The 20,209-nt window shown below is 29.5% G+C and overlaps 1 protein-coding gene across 1 annotated transcript; it reads left to right on the top strand.

Moving 5' to 3' along the window:
• The first annotated feature begins 2,569 nt into the window (after window positions 1-2,569).
• LOC145006814 (uncharacterized) lies at window positions 2,570-10,692 on the top strand. Its single transcript, XM_078965858.1, has 9 exons — window positions 2,570-2,825; window positions 3,941-4,147; window positions 4,247-4,311; window positions 5,684-5,774; window positions 5,847-5,947; window positions 6,402-6,534; window positions 9,963-10,089; window positions 10,183-10,251; window positions 10,582-10,692. Exons 1-9 carry the CDS (start codon window positions 2,808-2,810, stop codon window positions 10,659-10,661), a joined length of 891 nt encoding a protein of 296 aa, XP_078821984.1. The 5' UTR covers window positions 2,570-2,807; the 3' UTR covers window positions 10,662-10,692.
• Window positions 10,693-20,209: the final 9,517 nt, after the last annotated feature.

The raw sequence follows: 20,209 nt of genomic DNA, 5'->3' as shown, positions 1-20,209 counted from the left end.
CATGCAGAATACTAGAATATTAATTTAGATTAGAAAGGTTAATGTTCAAAACTATAATTTGTATTTTTAAATTTTGATTTGAAAATTTTGTAGAATTTGGTTTGTATCCATTATATATGCATTTTCCTAATTAGTATTAAACAAAATATCCAATCTACCTGTATTGGTTGTTTTAATATATAAAAAAAATATTTTTATAATTAGTTACCATCATGTCATTATTCATCCTAACCATTCATTCTTTTAATCTAATTGACCAAATATGGTCATACATTCATACAATAATTTTGCAGAATTGGGATGTATTTTTTAAGAATATTACTTCTCAACAAATAGTATTCTTCAAGAATAAATGAATAAAAAAAAACTACTAAATGCAATTGTATTCTTTAAGAATAAAATAATCAAACTTTTTTAAGAAAGAAAGCATCAAAATACAAGTTCATATTTACTAAATGAAGTCGTATTCTTAAAAAGTCTCATTTATTATAAATGCAATTGTATTCTTTAAGAATAAAATAATCAAACTTTTTTAAGAAAGAAAGCATCAAAATACAAGTTCATATTTACTAAATGAAGTCGTATTCTTAAAAAGTCTCATTTATTATAAATGTATATATCCAATAAGATAGTATATTTGGTTTAATTTTTATTAATTAGTTCTATTTAGTTTCCTAAAATGTAAACAAATCTCAATTCTCTCTCCTTACAAAATTTAGTATTTGGCGTTACAATTAATTAAATCTAAGTATACAACATATGCGAGCCTATATTAATAACATGTATCGTAAAATCACAACCATTTATTTTTTTAATCTAGTGGTCAGGATTTAATCACACATTTACACAATATTTATGATCCACATTTGATCCCAACCCTATATATATATATATATATATATATATATATATATATATATATATATATATATATATATATATATATGGTGTGAGACTCATGTATTACATGAGTTTATTTTAAAAAAATTAAATATAAAATTTTAACAATTTGAAAAGTTTGAATTTATAAGAAAAATGAGAAAAATTTTAAATTATTAAAATTAATGAGGCTTTAATGTACTGAATACATTACATATATAAATCATTTCTAATAAATACATTACATATATATTACCTTACATATTAAATGTAAAATTTTAATTTAATAAAATGAAAAATACAATAAAATGATAAGTGGAAAATAGAAAATTTAAAAATTTTAGAAAATGTCATATGTCTAAATGATGAAGAAAATAACATATGGCAAAAAAAAATTTCATTTATATATATATATATATATATATATATATATATATATATATATATATATATATATATATATATATATATATATATATATATATATATATATATATATATATATATATATATATGGCCCATATTTACTTTTGGCACAAGGCTTCAAAATCAACAAAACCGTCATTGAGTCATGTGTCACCTGCCCGTTTTCCATCAAGTAAGAGCTATGGAAATTGTCCAACACAAACGATCAATGGAACATGCCTAAAGTTTCAACCCGAGGAGTTCCTTATAGGTCATAGGATTTCAGTCGCCAATTATCAGGATCCCACATAATTGGGGAGAGCCCAAACACCAAAGGATCTGGTATGGTATACGCATGCATTATTGCGTAGTATCGTCATGGAGAAGCAAGACAATATACCACGAGGTGACACGAAGTGGCAGTGTTATGTGTTTCTAAATGAGGTCGAGTGATGTTCTTACCAAGCTTTGCTTATCAAACAGTAGTGCATATATACATCGATCTAGGCATGAGAAATGTTTTCCACTAATTGCATGCATTCCCGAGATGCACATGAAATGTGCCTAATTCATGCCGTCTTAATTATATCAACTTAACATTTTCTAACATTTGCCACCATGGGATTTTTATCAATGTTGGGAACACAAACACTACATCTAGGGGGCCAAATCAAAACTTCATAATTAAAATATATAAACAAGTTTTATTTGGTTCAAAATCATGACATCAGAAGTGTAAACAAGAAAACTAATAAAGACTATCACATCGTTTATCAATCAGAAGTGTAAACAAGAAAACTAATAAAGACTATCACATCGTTTATCAAAATCGAACGACCAACATGTTGATATCTATGACACAACCAACATTACTAACAATCAACAAATATCAATATAAAATAACAATAAAGTTTTTTACTCTAAAAAGATAATATAAACATTCAAATAAATCAATAATTCCATTTAGAATGAATAATAAATTAATAAATATATAAGTCATTTACTTTTTACATCCTTTAATTCAATAATTCTATTGATAATAAACTAATAAAGATAAAGTAAAATATATATATATATATATATATATATATATATATATATATATATATATATATATATATATGTATATTTACAAGCTGTCAACACATATATAGTGTGTAGTCATAATCATATTTTACAAATTCTACTTTATTGACTATTGCTAGTGACCAGGGACAAGCATTAAAAGCATCCAATATAAATATAAAGAAAAAATAAAATAAAGCATCACAGATAGAAAGAAAAAGAGAGAGAAACAATGCGACTTACCTGAGAAGTGAGAAATGGCGACCAAATTAAATCAGTGGAGCACTAAATCAAACGGGCGGAGGTCACCTCTCAACAGTCAGCGACTCAGCGGTCCAGGCTCCGGCGACTAGAAAAGAGAAGGTTTCAGCGACCGACAAAGAGGAGAGAGATCGTACGGTACGAATGCGGGGAACAATCCAGCGACCAGAAAAGGGCGCACGACAGCAACGATCTTAATGGGTGTTGTTATTCCGGTGAGTTTCAAGAAATAGTTTTCCGGCGGCCCGAAGAAACTTGGGATTTTAGATTTACACTTTTTGGTTTCTTAAACTCAAACTTGGGTTAAATTGTTGTAATGTTTGATTAGATTGTGGGTTTTTATAAATTTTAAAAGATATTAAGTTTCCTTATTTCAAAGAATCGTAAAGAAGCAAGGTTCAAGGTTGGTTTTGATTTTGGTAAATATATTCCTAAAATTTTGTAACCGGTTTATGTTCGCATGATATGGAAATCGAGGGGGCAGGAATGTCATTCTAGATTTTTTTTCAACTTGATTTTCCGATTATGTAAATACTGGTATAAAGAGACCTAAAAACGGGGAGGCCATGGCCTCCCCTGGCCCCTAAGATGGCCCGCCACTGGTTGGGAAGAATTTTTTTTTTTCTAACAACAGGCTATTTTATTTTATGGAAAAAAAAATGAGAATTAGTAGTAAAATAAGGATGTTTCCTAAAAATAGGTATTCACAATCCATTAAACTTATAAGAGTTTAATGAATTGATACATCATCAATTTACTTAGTATACAACTTTATATTAATTTTCCTATAATTGATTGAACTCAATAGAGTTAAATGGATTATAAGTTTAATAGTTAAAAGGTTTCCTTTTTTTTCGATATAGTTCAATGACCATTGAACTCCGTATTTTTAAATGTCAATATGACATCTCACAATTATAGAGTTTAATTCATTCAATGCCAATTAAACAAGTCCCCTCATTCAACTCTCTCATTGAAACATGCGTTATGGATGCTCTTACTGACAATCTAGTTATGTGTGTTGTAAATTTAGTCTAAGTCTTATGAAAACAAAACAAAATGAAAAATATATGAAAAAATACAAGAGTTTTGACCTTCATTAATTTCCTTTACAACCCCAAGGTCATGGTTATATATAGCCATGCATGGGTTGGAGCTTGATGTACAGCTTCATTCGTTTGAAAGTACATTTAGAGGGAAATGGTAGACTCTCTCACCATATATTGAGTATTAATTATCCAGATGTAGAAATGCTTCGATTAAGATTACAACGTGTAGTTCTTCATTTCTTCACTTTTCAGTAATTTTTTATTTTTTGATCCATATGCAGGCCACAGCCACTACTGATATAGTAATTGGACCTTGGGGAGGTGAAGGTGGCGACACTCCCTGGATATTCAAACCAGAGGGTAGGATTGTCGATATATCCATCCGAAGTGAAGAAGCAGTAGATTCCATTAGCTTCAACTACACGGATAAAGAGGGTCTTGAAGACGATTCTGAAATATATGGTGGCGATGGTGGCTTACTTCATGCGGTGAGCTTTAATAACATTTGTTACGTATACATATGTAGAAGTTATATTCTTATTTTATCATATAGCATTCCATTATGATATATTTGGATATTCACTTAGCCTTGTCCGAGGGTGAAAACATCATTGGGATTAGTGGAACTATCGGAAAAGTTTCAAACAACACAGTGATTACATCATTGTCTTTCAAGACAGACATACAATCCTATGTTGGATTCCATGGAAAACATGGGGCTTTGCTCGACTCTATTGGTGTCATTCTTAGTCCCGCAGAGTGAGGCTGGCCGAGATAATTTGTGGCATGCAGCATGCATGTATGCTAGCTGTTTGAAGTGATACCATTCTCATAATAAAGAAGCCTAAGAGAAACATTGTGAAATAGTTGTGTTGTTCATAATTAGTGGTCCAGATCTGCCACTCGTACGTAGGCTTTATGTTTTAAGATCCTAGCATGTATGCACAATAATTATGTGAGATTTTCAATATAAGCACACAATATAGGAAGTTATAGTGACAATATGCTCACCCACTCATGTACTCCTTGATTAAAAGCTTCAAAATGATTTTTTTTTTTCTTTTTCTTGAGACGGCGATATATATTAATCTACTCCTAAAACTATTAATTAATTCTAAATATAACACTACAAGAAAACAAGACATTAGCGGGACAAAAATCTTCGCTTAAACTTAACATTGTCACCGGTAAAAGTAATAACGGCGACACGTCGGCACTAAAAAATCGTCAGTACTGTCCCGTTGTTATTGCTCAAATATGTCATTGCTAAAGATAATTGCCGCCGCTAATAACAGAGTCGTCGGCAATACCCACTGTCGTCGTTGGTAATACCTATATCACCCGGAACAGTATGTGCCGCCGGTAATATTATATTTTTATTTTATTTTTTAAATCGGGCATTTTCAGGTCAAAAAAAAAAAAAAAAAAAAAAAAAAAAACTATTTAACAACATTAATTGTAGAAAACACAAAAGTATTAAATGCGGAAAAAGAAATTACATAACGACATCCAAGTAAATACCAAGGTGCAATAATTCATACAAAAACCGAAATAAACAATAAAAGTGTTATAAACTTATGCCAAAACAAGTCTAACGTACAAAACACAAACTAATGTGACGAACCATCAACTTCGCTCTCATCGTTTCCTCCTTGATCATCACTTGGTGGTTTGCCGAATGAAAAAACGCATAAAGTTCCTCCTTACACGTCTCCTTGAACATTGCACGAAAATTTTCCAACTACATAATAAATAACAACATATATAAACTTATAAGTTAAATATCATCATCTTATTAGTTTTTTAATAAAATATTCCGCTGTTTCAAAAAAAAATAATAAAAAGGATAAAAAGAAATAAAATAGGGCAAAAGACTCCTTTTAATGGACAAAAACTCAACAAAAACATAAATGAGGACTGTACGAGTTAAAAAACAAAATTAAAGACACAACTCACAGTTACTCCAAACCACAAGGTCCATTCGTGTAATTTACCCTATATAATATATTCTATATTTCTATTAGATACTATATGCAGTGCTGTCCGTATAGAAGTGCAGCAAGACAACGTGTCACCAACTTTACTCTCCGGTGGCAACTTCCTTTAATGACAGATGTACATCTATTCTCTATGCTTGTCTTCTTCTTCATCCTTTTGATTACGTATGCATTTTTGCATATAACACAGGGTGCTCTTGCTCTTGAGGTTTTTGTATTCTATTTTGATCGCCATTTCCTTCACATTCAACTGGAACCATCGCCTCTAAGCATTGTAGGACCTCATGGAAGGTAAATTCCTTCAATTTCTTCATATTCTTTTCCTTCTTCATCTACTTCTTTTTTAGGTTTTGATTTCGGTGTAGAAGATGCATTGATTGCTTCTGTTTAATCTTCTGTAAAAGAGTAATAATCCGTCTGGAAACAACACTCAAACGTCTAACTGAGATTTAATTTCAAATTTGAGTTTTAATATCAGTTTTTCCAATAATAATGTATAATATGATGCTTTAGTTGCAAATATATCTCTAAAACTATCTCTCACATTGCATGATCAAACTTGTCATTTTGTAATGTATTACAACATACATTTTTGAGGACGCTAACAACAAATGGCTTTAATCGGTGATATTAATACAATTGAACCAAGTCACTCAACCAATTATCGTAATTTTAATGACTCAAATGTGTCACAAAAAAGTTAAATTTCATTATCTCGGAATATATTTCACATCTTGCACATTAGGTGTGACGTCTCTGCTAATTTATTGTGCATTGTATGTAAAATTTCAGATTTGTTACTTAAGAAATGTGTGCCATGTGACAAGAAGGATTTGAGCCCCATGAGGGAGGAAACTGCCAATAGGTTTAGACTCCAGGTATGGTTTAACATAAAAGAAGGGAAACTTATCTTATAATATCGATTAAACCGTAATCTAGCCTAAAATATTTAAACTTTATCAGAAAGTTTGCTAAAAATATTGATTTTTGCTTCTTTTTTTTTTCACATACTCGCGTTCGGCAGTCATTTACATTTGTTAAACCAATATATATATATATATATATATATATATATATATATATATATATATATATATATATATATATATATATATATATATATAGGTTTAGGTTCATTTGAGACCATTCTAATTTTGTGAGACCGTCAGACCAAATCTAAAAATAATTTTAAAATGCAAAACAAATGGAAAAATCCAAAAATTCTTTTTTTAAATATTATTTTCGGAACTTGAATTAACTAAAAAAATATTAAAAAATATAAAAAAAAAATAAAAAAAAATTCCGTTTTTTTTTTTTGAAAAATACGTGAAATATTCTAAATAGAATATTACACTGACATATTTTAAAAAATAATTTTAAAATGCAAAATAAATGGAAAAATCTAAAAATTCTTTTTTTAAATATTATTTTCGGAACTTGAATTAACTAAAAAAAATAAAAAATAAATAAATTAAATAAAAAAAATTCTATTTTTTTTAAAATACGTGAAATATTCTAAATAGAATATTACACTGTACATATTCTAAAAATAATTTTAAAATGCAAAATAAATGGAAAAATCAAAAAATTCTTTTTTTAAATATTATTTTCGGAACATGAATTAACTAAAAAAAATTTAAAAAAAATAAAATTAAAATAAAAAAAATAAAAAAATGCGTCTAACGGTCTCACAAAATATAGGTGGTCTCACAAAATATATATATATATATATATATATATATATATATATATATATATATATATATATATATATATATATATATATATATATTGTTTTTCTTATACAATGTAAACAAATTAAGAAAAAAGGTATTTGACAATAGCCTTCAAATTCGTTTGTTTCCCCGGCTCCGTCCCCGGATTCTTGCGTTTCCTCACCCTCAAATAGTTAAATTTCAATATTACCCTTGTTTTCCGGAATTATTTATTCGACTTTATTTACCCTAATTTTTCACTAGTTTTTTTCATTTAACCTTAAACATTACACTAAACATATATATTACTGCGGGTTGGATCCTATGGGGTTTTTTACATCACTACATTTTACAAAAACAAAATTAGAATGAAAAAAAAAAAAAAAAAAAAAAAAAAAAAAAAAAAAAAAAGTTAAAATACTCTACATACTATATTATTTGTCCTATATTACATAGAATTCTTTTGTGTCCATGTTAGGTTGTTATACAAAAATAAGAAATTTGCTCCGATTAGGTCCCTAAGATGGGCTATAGCATATTTAATAGTTAAGGTCCATTTTGGTTATTAGTTTTTTTTGTACATCTAACTCCTAAGGTCCATTATAAAGAAAATATTTTTTTTTTTTTTTTTTTTTTTTTTTTTTTTTTTTTTTTAAGACCATTATATGCTATTTTTACAATTATTACTTATATTTATTATTATTATTAGTAATTAAATTGTAGTATATTCTTATCCATATTTTATTATTCATTAATTATGATTATGTAACTGATTGAAATAAATCATGCTGAAATATTTAAATAAATTGCCATGAGTGGGAGCAAATAAACGGTAATTTTTTATATCTTTTTATCTCACTAATTGATTAAAATAAATTATAATTAAATATTTAATCAGTTGTCACGAGTGGACACAAATAAATGTATTAAACATTTATTACTTTTTATTTTATATTATGTGATTTTTATAAAATTATTACTTACATTTTTCGTTTATTATCAGTAATAATTAATTGATAGTATCCTATTTTCTACGTTTTATTTGTCGTATATAATATTCGTATTACAATCTAATAGAGATAACAAGTATAGGTCAAGTATCATTAGTAAAGGGTTGAAATGTCTTTTATATCATTTTATTCTCTTGCAATTTGTAGATTTTTTTTTAATGGTAAATATAATTCATTTCTATATTACTCCTTAATTCTATGTATGTCCACAAAAGGATTTGAACTCTCTACGACTCTACCTCTCTACGACTCTACCTCTTCAAAAAGGAATAACAACACCTAATACCGTTGGACTAGAAAATAAGTTTTAGTGATAACAGAACAACGAGTAGCAAAACTGAAATGTTTTCCTCATATTTAAGGTTTCTATTAAAGGATTGAATTGTTTTTCACATCTAATATTCCTATTACAAATTACTAGATATAGGGTGTGTTTGGCAAAAGTAGTTGTTAACTGAAAATGGGTAGCTGATAGCGGGTAGCTGGTAGCGTGTAGCAGGTAGCTGGTAGCGGAAAACTGTAGCTTTTATTTGTTATATGTATGTTTGGAAAAAATAGTTGGAAGCTTTTGAAATATATAAAATTACATAAAAGGACATTTGATTAAAAATAAATAAATTTGTTTGACAGTAAGAGTGTTTAGCTTTTAGTTTTAACAAAACGCTCCGATTCTAAAAGCTACTTCATGTAGCGTTTAGCAAAACGCTTATGAGCTTTTGAAATCAATTTCCATAATTAACCCTAAAAATATATAAATATATTTTTAGGGTTAATTATGGAAATTGATTTCAAAAGCTCATAAGCGTTTTATTAAACGCTACATGAAGTAGCTTTTAGAATCGGAGCATTTTGTTAAAACTAAAAGCTAAACACTCCTACTGTCAAACGAAACTTTTTGTCTAAACTAGAGCGTTTTATCAAAAGCTAGAAGCTAAAAGCTAAACACTCATACTGTCAAACGAACTTCCAAAAGCTCCGTACCAAACATGCTCATAATATAACAATGGGTCATGTATCGGAACTAAACCATTTTGTTTAATGACCTAGCATCAACAAAAAAAAAACAACAAAACAAAAAACAAAAAAAAAAAAAACAAAAAAACAAAAACTAAATCTAAGAGATAGTAGGGATGGTTAGTTGGAGTATTTCAACTTTTTCCCAATTAAATTGATAAAGTGGTTTCGTAAACACCCCTTAGAAATTCATTTTTATTCTTCGCAAATTACAAAATAGATTTACTGGAGGAACACGAACTACACAACTTCTTCGTTAGAAATTCATTTTTATTCTTCACAAATTACAAAATAGATTTACTGGAAAGAACACGGACTACACAACTTCTTCAATAAGGTTATAATCTAAACTCTAGAAGACCACAGGTTCGATTATCTTTTTTTACTTTGGTTGATATATTTTACCAAAATCCAATATTGGTTATGATACATATATTAATATTGTTAAGCAAGAAAAATCATAACACCATCTACAAGATAATATGCAATAAAAAGGAAAAACATGAATGATGTCAAGTCGTTGATATGAGTTCTGAAAATGGAAATGAATTAATACTTGTGATTTAGGTGTCCAAATGGGAGTTGGTAAGTGATGATCAAGGTGTAATGAAGCTGCGTAGGAAATGGAAAGTGAAAACTTTCCTTCAAGGATTGGAGATTTTTAAGGTTGTTGCAAACTTGGCTCATGCAGAAGGTCTCTCTATCTCTCTTTGGGTTTTTTTTTTGTTTACTAATTGGATTATATTTATATGTGACGTTGACCGACTCTAATGTTGTCTAAATGCAGACCATCATCCAGATCTTCATCTCGTTGATTCTCTTAACATAACAATCGAGCTATGCACACATGCTTGTGGTAAGAATTGCTTCTTGTTTTAACTATTTTGTATTTCATTAATTTGTAATGGCTTCCAAATCTGTACAAATAACTTAGTTTGACCTCAATTCTCAAATTTTCTCTTTTAAAGAAGGGAAATAAACGCAAAAGAAAGGACATGACTTAGCATAACAAAACATAGCATTTAAACATGCATTTGACTTTGAGTGAGACTATACTTAATATCGATATAAGACGAATTATTATTTTTTGTCCGACCCAAAAGGTGGGACAACATACACAAGTTGCGTTTTGTTTTGTAAATGCCTACTAACAGTGCAGAAATGACACAAATGATGCTTGTTTTAGGTGGACTCACGGAGAACGATTTCATACTTGCTGCAAAGATTGACAAATTACCTCTTCAACAGTTCCTTAGGCATATATGAGTGTAGCTTTTTGTATATTACCAAATTTCTAAAAACCTATCATAATCCTGTAAGAGCCGCATGCTCTTTCTCTCATGTTTTTTTATAAATAAAATTTGATGTTATCTTCATATTTCTTATACCTCATATTACCATGCTCAAAAAATATCAAAACGTCTTGAAAAATAAATATATCATAAAAACACTCCAAATTCTCATTTAAGCAACATAAATGTTTAGAATCTATAGTAAATAGCACCAATATGCCCTATATGAAACCACTTTAAGAACGTGTCTATCTAGATTGACTTGTTCCTCCAACAACTTCCAAAAATCATCATCACGCAGGAATACATCCAATTCCAATTACAATTCCTGGCTATTGTCATCATCAACACATCCATCAATGCCAAAACATGTTAAATGCATCTTAGCCCAAATCATTTAGGTTGCTCATGGCACTACTAGAAAATTTGGTGTTAGCTAAAAAATATTTCCTTCGGATTAATTTGTAAGAAATATCCATCTAATTTCGTACAAACTTGTGACAAAACTGGAATCCAACAAACTTCCTACGGATTACCGACAAAAATAGATACCCTAGATATTTCATAGGAAAAGTGTCAGTATTTTCCAACAAAATATTAATTAATATTTAAATATATTATTTTGTTGGAATTTGTAAGAAACATATATAGTGGGAATCTGAAAACTTTTCCCATCTTTTGTTTTATTTTTCCCTCCTTTTTTTTGCCTTCCACCATTTTTAAAATATTATTATTATTACTACTATTTTATATTATTATTAATATAAATATAACTAGAAAAGATTCTCCGGTGTTACCGGGGTCGGAAGGTATTGTTTTGTAATATAAGTAGCATGTTGAATTGCATTGAGATAATCTAGTAAAGGAAGATAAACAATATCATTTAATTACATAAGTAAGGAATTTAAATCATTATTTCTTGCAATAAATGAGGAAAATAAAGAAATGATCTCACAAATTGAATTTTATTGCCATGTATGGCATCGGCCGGAAAACCAATCCAGAAAATATAGACCGTTGTTTTTTGTCCGTTAATGTGAGGGTAATTTGGTCTTTTAAGGTAGTAAGGACTGAATTTGTGACGACGGGTAAACTATATGGATCATTTATGTAATTTTAGCGGTGATGGTGGTGGTGATGGCAGTTGGTGGGTGGCTTTATGGTATTGGATGGGTAGCTTCTAATAAATAAAACATTAATTTAAAACCAAAAAGAGAAATATAAATTAATAATAAAATCGGGAGTAAAAGAGTGATTTCGGTTTCCATCGTTATCCTCAATGTGTTAAATCTGGTAAACCACATGGATCAATCGTTTAATTTTATCTAATAATAATAGTAATAGTAATAGTAATAGTAATAGTAACAGTAACAGTAACAGTAATCATAATCATAATCATAATCATAATCATAATAATAATAATAATAATAATAATAATAATAATAATAATAATAATAATAACAGTAACAGTAACAGTAACAGAAACAATAATAATAATAATAATAATAATAATAATTATAATAATAATAATAATAATAATAATAATAATAAAGGGACAATTTCTTCCAAAAGACTAAATACTAATAATATGGAATAAAAGGCGAGGGTCATGAAAAATTCAAACGAAAGTGAAAGGGTTGTTTGTGAACAAAAGCATAAAGGTGAAGGGTCTGTAAGTAGTTTTTTAAAACCTTCATAAGTTAGAGGGCCAAAAGTGACAAAACAAATTGACAAAAAAAGAAGAGCAAACATACATAACCTTAAAAACAAATCTTGACAAACACTTAGGAAATTTACTATTCCTATATATATATATATATATATATATATATATATATATATATATATATATATATATAAATAATTATTTCAGATTATTGTTAATGTAAATATAATAATCATTATTACTATTATTTTGATTATTATTGTTATATTTTTTAATTAGATTTATTTTAATTAGTTTTTTAGTATTAGGCGTAGTATAATATATGTTTTTATTAATATCAGGTTTATTGAAATTATAAATTTATATTAGTATTAGTAAAACCCCAATGTCGAAATTAATGAGATTAAATGATTAGGGTTTAGTTTTATAACCTCCCTTGTGTTTCACTTGTGTTCAAAACTGGCTTAACTTTATATTTATCAGGGGCTAAAGATGGAGTTTTGGGAAAAACTCTATGCTACGATGTGGCACAAGGTTGCCCATGGCGTGGCATCGAATAAAGTAATGGGTAACTTGTTGCATCGCCACAGTATGACATTAGGCTGCCACGATGTGGAAACTGTTCTGACCAAGTCCACGATTCTTTAGGGTTTCTTCCAGGGCCGACTATAGCTTGTTCTGAACTAGGCAAGGGCTTAGGGCCCCCAATTCTAAGGGGCCCCTCAATGCTAAACCTAATTCTAGTATTGAAACTCATAAATGATTCATACGCACAATGCAATAGAAATTCCACAACCACAGCAAAGCAGCCTTCTGTTCTTCTTCCTTCTTGGCTTTAACCTTCTGTTCTTCTTCCTTCTCTCGATCGTACAAATTTGGGGCGGCAGGCAGCTCAACCTCAACTGAAACGTTATGTGTTTTCATTATCTCCTTAACTAATTCTGGACAATAGCCGATTAGAATTAGTTTTTTTACACTATCCATTGTCCATTGATTATAGAATATAGAATCACGGACCCAGGGTTGGAACTTGGAATGAATTTTAGTTTTCCAGTTTTATGTTTTCCATTTTCTTTTATTCTCAAGAGTGTCAAGCACAATATCAGTAAGTTATATAGCTAACATTCTCTCATGAAACTTGAAAGGCATCTGACATATATTGAATTGGTTATTAAGTAATAAATCTTGATTGCTCTTTTAGGTATATTTGAACTTGTAGTGGTAAATTTATATTCCTTTGATGAAAACGTCACTTCCACCACTGGAGTTACATTTGATGATGGAATGGAAAACATTGATATATGTGGCCCTGCAATGATGTTAAAATCAATAGTTCAATACAAAATACTATGATATCAAGTTATCAACAACAATGATTTCTTTATAAACTTACTTTTTTGTGAAATGGAATCACAAGGATTTCTTGGTTGTAGTTGATACACAAGATTACCTTTTAGTTCCAAAACTCCTTAAATCCAACAAAGATGACCAACAATTTAAAACAAAACTCGCCTGGAAAGCTTTCCAACACGTTGCTTATTATGATTCTATAGTTTTTGAGTTGTTATGGATACAAACAGAAGGAGGTCCTCTCTTATATTTCGTTCTTCAAATTGAATCAAGAATGTACCCTTTTGGTATCTTTTTGTGTTAAAGATAGATCACCCACATCAAAAGGTTAATATTTTTCTATAATTCATCAAAAAAATTAACTCCTTTTAGTTTATTGTTGTTGGTCACAAACCCAGATAAAGGAGGAGGTTTTATAACAATAAGTATAATAACGGGCAAAGGGCCCCAAAATTTTTGTTCGCTTAGAGCCCCCAATCTGGTTAAGTTGCCCCTGGTTTCTTCCATATTTAAACATCTCTACCTTGAACTTAGGGTTAGCCCGTTTTCATGTATGGGCCGACTCTTGCATTGATGTGTTGGGTCGGGCACATTGTCATGCATGTAAGGTTGGGCCCATTTGCATGAGTGGGTTGTGCCCATTATTTGTTGGGTTTAACACCGTAAATTTCCAAACAAAATTTTTATTTAAAAATCACATTAATTTCATTAACACAATCATAACCCCCCCCCCCCCCAAAAAAAAATCGAGTTATAAAAAAACACATGTTTAGAAATTGTTAAAACACAATCCAAGATCCTCCAAAACATATCTCCAACTCGTGTGTGTATAATCAAGTCGGTGCCTTCCCGTGATCCTGAGAAGTACCTGAAACACATAACATATAACACGGTAAGCACGAAGCTTAGTGAGTTCCCCAAAATACCACACACATCTCATTAGCCTTTCATGGCTATACTCAAACAAGACCATCCGATCAATGTGTCTCAGTGGAACCCTCCGGTCAGTCTATTTCCTCATTCAGACATTTTAAGTCAGATCTACAACCCTAAACTCTAGATCTAGCCTCCTAATGCTCGAATGTCACGTATAGCTGCAAGCTTTATGTTCATACTTTGCATATTAGACTCATAATGCCAATACAAACTCCAACAAGGGTTAGATGCACAAAAGATAGACTCTAGCTCAATAAATCTCGGATCTTTGGGCTCTCAATTCCTTCTACAGTCCAGATCTGAGGTTTCAACCTCTTGATATGCTCAAGTAACTTGTTGTCAAAGATGGATGGGAGAAAATCCTCAAAACCTCCCTAAACTAAGATCTCACAAAGGAAAGTTCAAGATAGAAGCTTTTTACCTTTGCACTGAAGCTAATCATTGAAGAACTCTGGATCTATAGCCCCTCCCTGATCTACCACGCCAAACTCTCCATTTCTCCTTCCAAGAATGAACAAAACCACTCAATTTAACCTCTATTTCTCTCTCTCTCTCTCTCACTCACTCACTCACTCACAAATCAATCTGATTGATTAGGGTTTCATACAGGGAAGTTGGGTGGCTAGTGAGGTGGAAATGATGGCTTGAGGCCCTTTAAATAGGACACAAACCCAAAAGATTAGGGTTTCCACTCACAGCGCCAACTCGCTGAGTTGGCCTCCATCTCTTTAAACCATAATATTAGGGTTTGTGTCCTATTTAAACACCTTAAGTTGTCTTTGGGGTTTCTTATGACCAAACTCCATCTCTCTAAACCCTAAGAATGAAACGGTAATCTTCATTAAATATTTGTGAGCCATTGTGTGATTTTTATGGTGTTTTGTTCCCCTTGAAGGACGTGAAGCTTGGTGGTGGAAGCTTTAGTGGACTTTGAGCTTGAAGATCCAAGATCTTCATCAACTTTGCAAGCTATTTGAGGTATAAAGCTCCTAACTTAATGGTTCCTTATGCTAGATCTATTGTAACGCTCCATCTGTGTATTTTTTGGGTCCTTTAAGCCATGCTTGGGAGTATGGGCTACTCTTGAAGATTAGGATGTTAGATCATGGCTTATATGAGGTCCTTTGTTCATAAAAATGCAACCTTAATGTCTTATTTTGATCCATGCATAATTTAGGGCTCTTATTATGGGTCTTAATGGTCAAAATTGAGTGTTGAGTCCTTTTGAGCCATGAAAAGGCTCCAAGTTAAGAACATTGTGGATTAGGACATTCATTTAGACTTGGATCTGAAATTTGGATGCTTGAATGCAGGTATTAAGCACTTAAGGGTAAAATGGAATTTTGAGTTGGTTGATTGGCATACTCTGATTTTCTTGAATGGTTTTATAAATAATTTTGGGTTGATGGGTTTTATTATAATTAAAATGAAAATTTTGATCTTTATTTTTTGGACGTTACAAATATTTGAAATGATTTTGTTTAAACTATAGAATATTAAAGTTTGAAAAGGTTTGGAAAAATGTAGATGAGACGCTGGCAATGATAAAAGTCGGTGTGATTGGACGGCAACATAGATAATAATTAATAATTATCATAGTGACGAATTTATCATGATTGTGATGATATGCAATGTGTGTTTTTAAAGCATGGCATGTGATGATTATGTGATTGATTGACCTAAATTGAGTAAAAAACACGGCGTTGCAATATGTATGTATACATGTATTGTGTGTATCAACATGTGAGGATAGGGTATGTGTATGTATGTATATATGTATGCATATGTACATGTGTGTGTGTATATATATATATATATATGTATATGTATTTGAGTATATAAGTGTGTACGTGTAACTATATGGATGTGTATGTATGTATGTATGTATGTATGTATCTGTATGGTATGTGTTTATATATGTGAGTCAATGTATGTGTGTGTATATATGTGTATGTATATGTATGTATATCTACCCCTCGTGTTGTGTTTTTGTGACAGAGCATCTAATTATAAGTTGAGAGGGCTTAGGATACACTTATTCATGCACAAGTCCTCGTTAACCATGGAAAATATGAGATTGAACTCATTGATTTGAGTTAACTAACCATCGCCAATCTAAATTGCTTGTTGTGTTTAAGTTCATCATTAATTTTATTTAGCTAACTACTTAGCTTAGGATACACTTATTCATGCACAAGTCCTCGTTAACCATGGAAAATATGAGATTGAACTCATTGATTTGAGTTGACTAACCATCGCCAATCTAAATTGCTTGTTGTGTTTAAGTTCATCATTAATTTTATTTAGCTAACTACTTTTAACCTAAGTTATTGTTTTTGGCTTTGAGGTTGATTATATGTTATAAGTATGGTATGTTTTTAATTTAGTCTACACCGAGGATTCTCACTATGTAATTTATTGCCTGACTTATTTTTATATAGTCTTAGAAGGCCCTAGCTTGGAGTCGAAGATAATTTTGACATTTAAGGTTATCGTTTGTATGATTCTTGAACATTGCTTTTATATATGATTGTTACATCCCTAGTTGTTTTAAAACATAAATTTTATTTGGTGTGTGTGTGTGTCTATATATATATATATATATATATATATATATATATATATATATATATATATATATATATATATATATATATATATATATATATATATATATAAAAGATCGGTTAAGAACTCAAAATTTCTCAAGAACTAAAAGTACAGTTTGGATTGGATTTAAGATCATAAGGGTAAGATTGTCTTTTATACTTTTTTATTACTTTAATTACGTAGTTACAACATCCGTTCGATTTTCTTTCCAAAATATCATCTTCTAACCTTCGAAATTATCAAAATCAACGACAAAATCATAGAAAATCTACATCGGACGAATTGTTGTCGTTGTTAATGCAAATTCGAGATCGATTTCAAAGCAAAATTCATACGTTTCGTCATTGATTTCTTTCGAGGTTATCATCTTATCTTAAATTCATACAATTCATTCATTACGATTATATCAATGAAGGGAAAAACAGATTACCGAATATTTTATGTTTTATTTGGATATTTAAATATAATAGCATTCAAATTTCTAATAAGTTTTTTATTGAATGTAAATTGAGAGTTTTTTCGGCAATTTAATGGATCCACAAAGAATAATTGAAGATCTGCAAAGTGACATAAATTTTTTAGCAGGTACTGATTCATAATTTTTTTAAAGAAATAACGTATGGCATTAAATCTTCTTTTTACTGTTCGTGTTGTTGTGACCCCTTCAGAAGATTGTAAGCCAACCTGAACCTATAAAGTTGTCTTAAGAATGTTAAAAACATGTAAAATTACATTATTATCCTTGGACTATAGATAATAAATGAGAAGTAGTAAGTAAGTAAGTACCACAACACGATCTGAGTCTCTAGATTTTGGAAGGACAACCCATGTCACAACAGGATCTGAGTCTCTAGATTTTGGAAGGACAACTCATGTTGGGATTGTGATGCAATAACTCCATCCATTGTATCCCTCCCATTTTGCAGAATATGGAGTTTTCAAACACAACTTTCACATCATAAACACTTTTTCTATTATATAGTATATAAATCAATGTAAATTAGCCACATATGATCTTCGTTTTCATTGTATCACAATCTACTTCCAAGATTGTCACTCTAGATACATACCTTTTTTGCTTTGTTTTCATGGATTCTTTTAAATGTTTCATTTAAACATCATATACAAGTAAAAGTCTAAAAATCATAAAAATGAATAAAAAAATACTTAGGTTCATGGATTTTTTCTATTATATAGTATATAAATCAATGTAAATTAGCCACATATGATCTTCGTTTTCATTGTATTACAATCTACTTCCAAGATTGTCACTCTAGATACATACCTTTTTTGCTTTGTTTTCATGGATTCTTTTAAATGTTTCATTTAAACATCATATACAAGTAAAAGTCTAAAAATCATAAAAATGAATAAAAAAAATACCTAGGTTCTATGGAAAACAAAAAACTTTAAAAAAAACACTAAAACTTATAAAAATGAATTAAAAAAATACTTAGAGATCAGAAATCTTTTTTTTTGACTTTATATTCTTTAAAACATCGCATTTTTAAATAAATTCGATGAAATGTTTTTTGAAAAAAAAAACCAAAAAATAAAAAATTGGTTATTTAATTTTTTTCAGTGAAATTATACAAAAAAAAAGCTACGATTTTTAAGAATATATTAAAAAAAAAAAAAGATTTGTGATCTCTAAGTATTTTTTTTTATACATTTTTATGATTTTTAGGGTTTTCTTAAGGTTTTTTGGTTTTCCATATATATATATATATATATATATATATATATATATATATATATATATATATATATATATATATATATATATATATATATATATATATATATATATATATATATATAGACGCACACACACAGTAGCGTACCCGCGCGAAGCGGCGGTGACGATTAGTTTCATTCAGACGATTAGTTTCATTCAAACGATTAGTTTCATTCCAGCGATTAGTTTTCGAACGAAAGTTAGTGTCATTTCGTCGGTTGTCAAATTGTTTCATTTCGATTCGATTAATTCCGTTGATTTCTTTCTGTCGGGATCAATTATCTCTAGACGGGCAACAAATAGTAAATTTCGTCTACTAATCTTTATCTGGCAGTGGATGATGATTAGTTGCATTTAACGAATAATGTTTTCTTTCAATATGTTGTTATAAACTTTGTTGTTTAGCCTAAAATCGAAAACATGTTGTATTATTTTAGTTAAAATATATTAGTATGTTAATTTGGTTTTTCTGCATCGATCACGTTTATCTGGAAACATTTGCATATCAATCTTGTTCCGTTACGTAAACCATTTGAATGATCAATATTCCTTAATAGTATTATAGAGCATCCAATTTTTAATCAAAGGTAACGAGGAGGCAAACCGTTGATATTTATAAGAGAACAATCAAACATGTTAAATAACAAAACATAAATGGAAAAAAAAATCAAAACAAAAATTAAAAAATTGAACAAAAGTGCATAACTAAAAAGTTAAAAATCAACAAAACTAATCAAAGCAACTAAAAGATTAAAGCCAAAGTAAATATCAAAACTTTCCTTTAATTGTGCTAAATTTTGAATGTCAATCTATGGTTTGCTGTCACATTAAATTCATACATGCTTTTAGTTTAAATATGCATCTTGTTACTTGCAATCTCTTGATATATACTTCATTGCTTCCTATGAGTTCGACTTCATACTACAGAGAACCAACGAACAATGCTTCTATAATGGCATAAAAACAAACAAATATTAGTTAGCAATTATGTAAGCATATATAAATAAATGGAAAAATCAAATTGTAACCAGGATAGCATCAAACGGAGCAATAAGGTCCAAAATGTATCGATGTTTTTAAAATAGGACCTTTATTGGCAGATTGTGGTAATAAAAATAGAGTAGAAAAGTTGGCAATGTTACAATCGAGTAGAGACTATGGCGTTATAGACTTATTAATTTAAAATCCATAAGAACCAAACCAAATATAAAACAAACACTTA

This window comes from Lactuca saligna, chromosome 7 (assembly GCF_052625555.1).
Source record: "Lactuca saligna cultivar CGN05327 chromosome 7, ASM5262555v1, whole genome shotgun sequence".
Lineage (NCBI taxonomy): Eukaryota > Viridiplantae > Streptophyta > Magnoliopsida > Asterales > Asteraceae > Lactuca > Lactuca saligna.
Note: the sequence above shows the minus strand (reverse complement) of the source record. Positions and strands in the feature narration are given on the sequence as shown.